Genomic DNA, 10127 nt, shown 5'->3' with positions numbered 1-10127 from the left:
CCGGTGTTCTGAAACCTGCCTGCGGTTCTCCTGCCAGGATTTCTGGGAACCTTGGGCTCCCCCATAGGCCCGTCCAGGATCTGTAGGTCCCAGCGACCTGCAGCGTCACAGCACACAGTCACTTCAGGGTCCTTTCCTTTTGGAGTAGTGTGAGGTGAGCACAGGGCAGCGTAACCCAAGAGTGCACAGGGGTCCCCAGGGTCCTAGAGGAAAGACTCCAAGCCACAGCCCTGTCCACCCGCTAACCATCTCCGAGCAGGAGGCCTGGCTAGGCTGTAGGGGATAAAACAGTTCTTATAGGACCTCTCTGACCTTGCAGACACAGATGAGGAGCCATGACTGGCTTGTGATGCCGAAAACCGAGAAGATGGGACCTTGGGGCAGCTGCAGGGCTGAGCGCAGTGAGCACTGATGGGTGGGAAGGAAGCCAGACCAGAGCCAGCCAGGACATCAGGCAGCATGGGGTGAGCACAGGAGCTGTCCGGGCGGCTTGTGCCTGCCTACAGAACTGAGGGAGAATGAGTTCCCAAAGCCTGGGCCTCAGGAGGGCTCCCTGGACGGGGAGGCCAAGGCACTGGCCCCACATCAGGCTAATCTTCTCTTTGGGGGCATAAGGAGATGCTGGGTAGGTGAAGGGTGTTCTGTGGGTCAGGGTCTTGGCCCCAGAGCCTTGGAGTCTGCTCTAATTTCAGGAAAGAGGGAAGGGTCAGGGATGCTTCTCTCTGGAGGGTAGGGCATGAGCCTTAGTCCCCTGCCTCCAGGCTCCCCCTGTTCCAGTCCTGAGATGCCTTCCCAGGCAGCAGACCTGGACCTCCAAGACACCGAGGAAGTGGAGGTCAGCAGAGACACCTGGCATGGTGAGTGAGCAGCCCCTGTCCCACTCTAGGAAGCCTTAGGGACCCCCCAGTGGATGCAACACTCAGCACTTCCCTGGATCTGCTGATGATCAGGGCCATCCTGCCTGGGACCCTGATTGAGCCTAGCTACCAGATTTGTCTACTCGCAGAGGCTGGGTGGGCGGGGTTTGACGGTGTCCGTGATGCTGAGGCCATAGCCAGCCCCTATGGAACTGTGAGTCAGTTCCATAGGGAACGGTGAATCCTAGGACCATCCAGACTCCATCCCTTCGGCAGAGCAGGCCTTGGAAACTCTTGTCACCTGACTTTTGTGGGGTTGGTTAGGCAAGTGTCTTCCCAGCCATCTCCGCCTCTGTAAGCTAAGTTCCAGGTCTGTGCTAGCCCTTAATAGCAACCTGAACTAACTTCTCCCAGCTAAGAGAGGCATCACAGGTCTAGTTAACCACCAGTGAGGCTCCTGCATAGGCTCAGGGCCTCCAACTGAGGGGGGCCCAGCTGCTCCTGACACCATCTTTATAAGTCTTCCAGCCCGCTCTCCCCAATCCAGCCTCTCCCTCCTGCTCTGAATAGTCCCCATTCAGGCGTCCCCTGGCCTCAGCTCCGAGACCACCATAGCCATAGTAGGGGTGAGGCTGGGAGCCATCTGCCATTTCTCCTTTCAGACTCTGAGTGGGAGCCTAAGAAGACTCGAGCCTCTCTCAATTCCCACAGCCCTGGAGATGGGCTGGCCTCAGATGGAAGGGCACTGAGGGGCCTCTTGAAGAGTCTCCCCAGCATGTCTGAGTGTGGGGACAGCCTTGGCCAGGAATGCACCTTGGAGCAGCCAGCAGCCCTGCTGCCTCCAGGGACCACGCCCTGCCCTCGGAAACGGGATGCTTGGCGCGGGGTACTCTTACCACAGGGAGCCCAAGGGGCTGAGGACAGCACCGAGGAGGCTGCTGAGCTGGGCAGTAGTTTGGGTGGCGCGCCGCGGGGCACCAAGCCTCACCGCTGCGAGGCCTGTGGGAAGAGCTTCAAGTACAACTCCCTGCTGCTGAAGCACCAGCGCATCCACACGGGGGAGAAGCCGTACGCCTGCCAGGAGTGCGGCAAGCGCTTCGGGAGCTGGTGGGGCTTCATGCAGCACCACCGCATCCACACGGGCGAGAAGCCGTACGAGTGCGGCCAGTGCGGCCAGGCCTTCAGCCACAGCTCGCACTTCACGCAGCACCGGCGCATCCACAACGGCGAGAAGCCCTACAAGTGCCACGAGTGCGGCCACGCCTTCAGCCAGAGCTCCAACCTGGTGCGCCACCAGCGGCTGCACACGGGCGAGAAGCCCTACGTCTGCAGCCAGTGCGGCAAGGCCTTCATCTGGAGCTCGGTGCTCATCGAGCACCAGCGCATCCACACCGGCGAGAAGCCCTACGCGTGCGAGGACTGCGGCAAGGCCTTCCGGGGCCGCTCCCACTTCTTCCGGCACCTGCGGACTCACACCGGCGAGAAGCCCTTCGCCTGCGGCACCTGTGGCAAGGCCTTTGGCCAGAGCTCCCAGCTCATCCAGCACCAGAGGACGCACTACCGCGAGCAGCGCACACCCCAGTAAAGCCTGTGGGCGAGCCTGCTCCTCTTGGGTGAGGTGGCAGGACGTGTCCTGTGACCAAGTTATGATAGCTAAAGAAACTCTGTTTTCTGCTAGGCATCCGTCTTGATACCCACTTCCAGTCCCTGGAAGATAAGTTCCCAATAACCCTGACTCAGTGACCTCCACCCGGAAGTGCACAGCCCTGACCATCTACTTGTTATGCAGATGGCTTCTGTGACCTGCTTGTGCAGACATTCAAGGACTATTTTGAGTTCTCCTTGGCTGCCTAATCTTGGCAGAACAGAACAGCTCCTGGCTTGCTTGTGCAGATACTTAAGGTCTTCTTGTGGGTTTTGCCTTTTAGAATCCTCCCCTCACCCTCTTCGCACAGCAGTCTCTAGTTTGGCTCAGAGATTTTTGTCCCGCTAGCGGTTTCAATAAATTCAACTAATTATAATCCGGATTGAGTCTGTGGTCTTTTCCTGGGGGTCTCGAACTCCATAACATTTGGGGGCTCGTCCAGAATCCCTGGAAGACCCCAGACTCAGGGCCAGGGGTTTCAGGATAGGCTCTAAGCAGGGCGAGGCCTGGGAGAGCCTGAGACCATGGCTGCCACAAATTAGAGTCACTAGTGAGGAACAGGCCCTAGATCGGGGCAAGTACATTGTGGACGTGGAGGCCTAGGCTAAACCCAGGCTGTGACCACTGTAAGTTTGTAAACAAAACAAGTAAAAATGGCCGGCCAATGCACATTTGAAACCCAGACCAATTAGTTCTGTTCTGGAAGTCCCGACATCTGGGGAGATAGAGGAGAGATCAGACATGATCAAAGACCCAGTCTCCAGGTACAGAGGAGGAGGACACATGCTCCTGTCCCCTGGTTTTAGTATATAAGTGAAGATGGTACCACATGTCTGTTTGTCTGGTCTCCACTGACTGCTTGGACGTTCTGTGTTTTCTGGTGTGCTTGAGTTTCACTGCAGACATGGGAAACCAAACCTCGCGGCTGCTCTCTCTCCCCACAGGTTCTCACTTCTGGAGCTTCGTTTCCCAGCTCCCTTCAGGGCCTTGCTGTCTCTTGCTCAGCTTCCTCTGCCTCTAACCATGGCTAACCGCGCCTTTCCTCATCTCGCCCCAGGAGCTGCCTGCTGTCTGTCCCTCTCACTGGCTGGCTCGCTGGAGCCCGCTGTTTAAATTGCACAGGTACATCAGGAACTTCTCTATGCCCTCCTGTTGGCCATCGTTTCCCCTCGCTCTGCTTCTGAAGGGTCTCTTTCCAGCAGCCCACACCCAGAATGTCTTATCTCTAAGCCGTCTTTGATCTCTGCTTGCCTTGGTCACTGGATTCGATTTTGCAAGAATTCAGGTGTCTTTGAGGTATGGATAATATTGAAGTATTATTTTATGCTGTTCCACTTTATTAAAAGCTGGCTCTGGAGTTGGGTTATGGTCCTCCTCTCCTGACCCAAGCATGCCTGTTTAAAAGTTTCCTCTAAAATATCTGTCTTGGGTCAGACAGGTCTCCTGCCTCTGACAGGGAAAGAAAAAACAGCCAGGAGAAAACACTCAGTGCTTCAGAACAGCTCGAGTGACTATTCCAATAGGAATTGCTGCTGTTTGCCTCACACCCCTTTTCTTGGTTTTACTTAACTCTCTCCAACTTTTGCTAAAATATAAATTCATCTCAAGATTTGTAAGACTATTATATCAACTTTCTGTGCCTTGAGGTTTGTAAGTGTATTGGATATGGTTAAACATCTGTAAAGAAAACAAAAGCAACCTGATGCCAACATTTCCTGAGTTCCCATAGTTGTCTTGTTTTTATAGTTTTCTGCCTAATGGCCTCTAGGTTACAGGTACTTAAGTTATTCTGCAACCTGACGACTTTATGAACAGATACTTCTGAACCTTTTCAGGTTGTCTGCCTCCATCTGCAGACACACACAAACTGGTTATAAAGGAAAATTAAACCCCCTGTCTAAAATCCCTCATTAGTAACTCCAGATATGAGTTGGGCTCGTTGAAAGTTAGTATTAAAGGTGTGATGGTGCATGCTTTTAATCCCAGCACTCAGGAGGCAGAGACAGGCAGATCTCTGTGAGTTCAAGGCCAACCTGGTCTACAGAGCAAGTTCTAAGACAGCCAGGGGCCACACAAAGGCGCCCTGTCTCAAATAAAAAAGTTACTATTCCTTCAAAAAGGATGAGATAGACCAGGTCACTGGGCCTTCACCTGAGTGTCCAGGAGCTCCTCCCTCCTAATTTATGCACTTAGGCCCAAACTGAATGAAGCCTCAAGGTTTTCTGGGAAAGCTAGGGTACACAGGCTACAAACTAACAAGGATGGGGTCACCTCTGCAGCAGTGGGAAAGCTGTTAAATATACTGGGTAGAGGCTGCAGGTACTGATACTCCCTTGGGAAAAAGTCCTTACAACAAATGTGTATTTATTTGCTACTTATTTAAATTTTTAATCAAAAAAAGACATAATAAAAATTAAAGTGGCTAAATGTAATTACAGATGTCTAGTTCTGACTTCTGCTTTTCTTGGCTCTTGTAACCAAAAAAATCGTTCCCCCATTCCAGGTCATGGATATTCAAGCTCTTAATAAAATGTAAACTTTCTCTCAGGATCTGTAAAGACCTTTTGGGGGGCGGGATGTAAAATTCCAAGCAAAAAAATTAGTTAATGATTAAGATTTTCAAATTCCTAAGGTTATACAGGTCTACTCAGGTTAACAGAAACTTAGATATATGTCTAGCCTCCTTGTCTTTGTTAACTTTGTTAAGCTTTAGCTACTTGGATAAACTAAATCATACCAAAAAACTGTGATATAAAAAGTTTAAAAAAAAGTAAGGCTCTCAATCTCTCTGTGGACTGTATTTATGATTTAAAGTTTTATTTTGATTCTAAAAGATTTTCAATTAAATCTTCAATTAAAAAATTTAAGGCTAAAACTTAATAAGAATAAAACTATTAAATCCTAATCTTGTAAAAACTGCCAACTTGTAAACTGTTGAAGATAATTAAGACATTCAAGTTAATCGTCAGTCGCCTTATAAGTAATAGTTTGTGCTCAAACTATGCTTGTAGTCATGCTAAATGCAAATGTAATTCATTTACAAAGACACTTTTTTAACCTTCTGTATGTTTTCAAGGTTAAGGCTAAAGTAACTGAAAAATAAGTAAAGTTTGTATAAAATCAGGTATATTGAATAGACTAGAAGATGGCCTCAAACGCCTCAGAGAGCTGCTAAATAGAGCATTTAAAATGTTTAACAAGAAAAACTGGGTTGGGGATTTAGCTCAGTGGCAGAGTGCTTGCCTAGCAAGCACAAGGCCCTGGGTTCGGTCCTCAGCTCTAGAAAAGAAAAAAAAAAAAAAAAAAAAAGAAAGAAAGAAAGAAAAAACTTCCCATAATAGACAAAAATGCCAGCTCCTAGAGACAGCCCTAAGGTCTTCTCCAAGGAATATGATGGGGCACCGAGGACTCCATCTGGATTATGGTGACACTAACCACTGAGCAAGTAATTGCTCCATGCTGTGCCCACCCCCAGGACCCTTTCTGAACTGTGGACAAACTGGAGAACTGACTGCCGCACTTTGCCTGGCCAAGGTAGGCCAACATCTCAAGTTCCTCATCCACAGGAATGTCTCTCAGAACTTCTGAGCCTGGCACCTTAAGGCTGATGCTACCCTGCACAGACCTTTTCTTTTGGGTCCACCAACCAGCTCCCAAATCATGACACAGACTTATTAGTTTTGAATGCTTGGCCTAGTTTAGGCACTTTTCTGGCTAGTTCTTTTAACTTACATCAGCCTGTTTCTCTTGATCTACCTTTTGCCTTAGGGCTTTTTACTTTTTCTTACTTTCTTGTCCTATGTCTAGCTGACTAGCCCCGAGCATCTCCTCTCTTCCTCTTCTGCAGATCTTCTCACTCGAGCCTAGCTTTCTCCTTGTATATATTCTCTCTGCCCAGCAGCCCCACCTATCCTCTCTCTGGCTAGCTATTGATCGTTTAGCTTTACATTAGACCAATCAGGTGCCTTAGGCAGGCAAGGTGAAACAAATGCAACACATCTTTACATAATTAAACATACATCCTTACATCATTAAACAAATGCAGCATAAACAAATGTAACACCCCTTTACACAATATTCTGCAGCATAAATAAATGTAACACACCTCTACACAATTAAAGTAATATTCTGCAGCATGAACAAATGTAACATATCTTTGCCTAGTTAAAATATTACGCAACACTATCCAGTGTGGCAGCCAAAGTTAGGGCTGTCCTGTGCGATGACCAAAGACTGAAACCACCTGACCTCTGCTCCTAATGAAACCATCGAGATCATCATGGAGGAGCTTCAGGTAACCATCCAGGTAGTGGGTAAGTCTGTCGATTTAATTGACAGAGAGGCCATCTGGTTGATACTTCTTGCTCAGATTTGGCCTTATCAGATCTCTGATGATGCTGGGGGCTAACTGAGCTTTGTCAGTTGACAAGAGCAAGCACCCAGCCCCCTCCCCCACACACAGCAGCAACTGCCTAGTCAGTCCATGTAATATGTAAAAATCAGGCTCTTGCTTTTTCTAGGGCCACTAAATCTCCTAAAAAAGGCAAACTTCACACTAAAAGAGATAAACTCTCAAAACAGATTTCAGTGTAACTTTTACAATTATTTTATTTTATTTTATTTAGTTTTCAAGACAGGGGTCTTTCTCTGTGTAGGCCTGGCTGTCCTGGTTCTAAACTTGCAACACCCCTGCCAAACTTCAAAGTTCTAACCAGGAAGCAGCCGTATATAATTTCCGCATAGGTGTGCCTTTTCCCTTCATTTAGTCCAGAGCGTCCTGAGCCCTGGCTCACTCTGTAGACCAGGCTAGCCTCAAACTCAAGAGATCTGCCTGCCTCTGCAGGTGTATGCCACTACCACCCAGCAAAACTTGCTTTTCAAGGACTGCTCTCAGTAATTAGCTACCTATGTTTCATGGGAAATAACTGGATTAAAAAAGCATTTGGGGTCTATAAAAGTTATGAGAGTCTAGAGAAATGATTTAGGGTATATAAATGCAAGTTATAAAGGTCTAAAAAGTAATTTAAAGTACATAAAAAATTTTAAAGTTTCAGATTTCTTGCTTGCTGTGCTATTGTTATGGGAACAGTCCAGAAGTCCGGAGTTTTAACATTAATCAATGGAGTTCTAATAAGCTATTAATCTAGCTCTGGAGAAGCACTGACCACTATTATCAGAGTCACAAGCTCCATTTCTTAAATGTTCTTTTGTTGTTTTCTCAATGTAGACTTAGCATTTCTCCCTGTGCTGCAGACATTGCTGACCAGTCTATACACACCCAGCCCTGTGGACAGAGGAAAGTGTTCACACTGTTAACCCAGAACCAGCCTTCAGAGTCCCCAGGTGCTACGGCTCAAAGGCATGAGTCTACTTCAGCTGTTTACAGACATTGTTAACTGTTTTTTCTGCAACGGGTATTTCAATTCCGATTACAACCAGTGGCGATGCTAATATATCTAAAACTTAAACAATTCATGTGAGCTTCAGAGTCTCAACTCAGATCCACCTGTCAAACAGACTCCAGATAAGTATTCCTGTCAGTCACCAGCCTAAGCTTCCACTCCTAAAGTCTATATCTGTCCCAGCAGATTTCCAATCAACTACACACTGCAATCTGCTCCAAAACCACCGAGAGCCCCATACCTACTGAAATCTGATGTAAACCAGATGTTTCTAACAAAATTTCCTACCAGCTTGAGCCCCACTTTGGGCCAGCATTCCAGACTGCTCCAAAACTATCTGCACTTTGATATCTTCACACGGTCCAGCAGAACCTGGGCAACAGACCAGACATACCCTGCGCCCTCCCAGCCTTTGACCAGCTTTCTAGCCTTCCCTATTTTAGCTGAAAAGCAGTTACAGAAGAAAGTATATCATCCCTCATCAACAGAAGGCTGGAATGTTAGGTCCAAAAGAAATCAGTTCCCCTCTACCGAAAGGAGTCACTTCCCTTCCCTGGCAAAAGGGACAAACAGCTAACTGTCTATGATGCCTATTAGCACACCAAAGCTCACGCCAGCCTCCAGGATCCTCCAGTATTACAAATACCTGTTAAACTCAGAGTTACAAAAAGGGTACTCAGTCAGGTGGTGGTGGTGCTCGCCTTTAATCTCAGCACTTGGGAGGCAGAGCCAGGCGGATCTCTGTGAGTTCGAGGACAGCCTGGTCTACAGAGCAAGATCCAGGACAGGCACCAAAACTACACAGAGAAACCCTGTCTCGAAAAACCAAAACCAAAACCAAACCAACCAAACAAAAAAAAAATCCTTCCCTCACCCGCTTCAAACGACAATGTCTAGTTCGGCTCGAGATCGTTGTCCCGCTAGCAGTTTCAATAAATTTAACTAACTATAATCCAGATCGAGTCTGTGGTCTTTTCCTGGAGGTCTCGAGCCCCATAACACAAGGTCCTGGCCTGAGAGTCCTTGGGGCTGAACCCTGAAACTAAGGACTGGCCAGGTCTGCCCACAGCCAGAATACTATGGAATGGAGACCTGGGGAGTGGGCGAGTGCCTGGAGCAGATGAGGGTCAGCTTGCCCAGAGGTGCCCATTCTCCAAGCTATGCTTGAAGGCCAGGTAGACTGTCCTCCACCTTGGTGTAGGAGCCTCACAAAACTGGTTCTGGTGCTTTCTAAACATGGCATGTTCCCCCCCTGCTCGGCCCTTATGTGTTTGTCATTTCAACCCCTTGACCCCCAATGAAGAGGCTGCATATAATCTGGTTCTATTTGCAACACGCCAACCAAACTTCAAAGTTTTTTCTCACCATTCAAGCAGCCGTGCATAATTTCCACATAGGTGTGCCTTTTCCCTTCATCTAGTTGACTAGACCGGCCCTGACTACCGCTGCCCAGCGATGAAGCCTTCTGGCTAAGCAGAGGGACCCTGGGTAGTGCCCACATGCCGTAGTGGGCTCACCAGCATAATCACCCCTTGATAGCAGGCATGGACCACGGGGAAGACTGCAGCCACTGAGGGACAGAGGGTGGAACTGAGCAAGGGGTTGCTGGGCAGGGCCGCAGCACTTCTGACAAGCAATGGGCAGCCCTGGATTTGGGGGTGGGGCAGGGTGGGGGCAGGGCACAGAGCAGCTGTGGAAGAGCCGGACCCTGCTCGCTGAGTCCTGTGATTGTGGCTGCTACAGGCACATAGCAGCCATTGTGAGAGCATCCTAGACCTGGAGGGTCACCAACAACCACCACACCATTCTGGAGTCCCCTGGGAAGCTGGGACTTCACTTTCATTCATGGAGTAGGGGACAGGACTCCAGGGAGGACACTGGAGCAAAGGAGCAGATAGCTGCTGGGATACCCAGGCAATAAGTGGCCCCAGAAGGCTCAGAAACCCAAGGAGCAGGACAAGGTTGGGAAACTGAGGCAGAAAGACATCAACTGAGAGCTACAGATGGGGAGGGGTACAGCCCAGTGGTAAAGTGTGTGGTTGGCCACATGTTTGAGTCCTGGGTTCTATCTCGAGCCTGGCTGAGGTAGGAACTGTGATAAAGGTACAACTGTAACCTCGTGGAGAACTAAGGTGTGTGGTAACCGGTCCCAGGGGTCCCAGCCCCCAGGGACCCTCTCTCTCTTCTGCTCCCTCCTCAAACAGAAGCTTCAGCCTGGGGGGC

General features: G+C 49.0%; 1 protein-coding gene across 2 annotated transcripts; it reads left to right on the top strand.

The window, feature by feature from the left end:
* The first annotated feature begins 7 nt into the window (after positions 1 to 7).
* LOC131896627 (zinc finger protein GLI4-like) lies at positions 8 to 2550 on the top strand. Of its 2 annotated transcripts, XM_059247373.1 has the most exons (3): positions 8 to 464; positions 762 to 857; positions 1520 to 2550. In XM_059247373.1, exons 2-3 carry the CDS (start codon positions 785 to 787, stop codon positions 2440 to 2442), a joined length of 996 nt encoding a protein of 331 aa, XP_059103356.1. In that variant the 5' UTR covers positions 8 to 464; positions 762 to 784; the 3' UTR covers positions 2443 to 2550. The 2 variants fall into 2 exon arrangements, with proteins under 2 accessions (XP_059103356.1, XP_059103355.1); XM_059247372.1 differs by having other exon boundaries at positions 8 to 857.
* Positions 2551 to 10127: the final 7577 nt, after the last annotated feature.

The sequence above is a fragment of the Peromyscus eremicus genome, chromosome 20, assembly GCF_949786415.1.
Source record: "Peromyscus eremicus chromosome 20, PerEre_H2_v1, whole genome shotgun sequence".
In the NCBI taxonomy this organism is placed as follows: domain Eukaryota; kingdom Metazoa; phylum Chordata; class Mammalia; order Rodentia; family Cricetidae; genus Peromyscus; species Peromyscus eremicus.
Note: the sequence above shows the minus strand (reverse complement) of the source record. Positions and strands in the feature narration are given on the sequence as shown.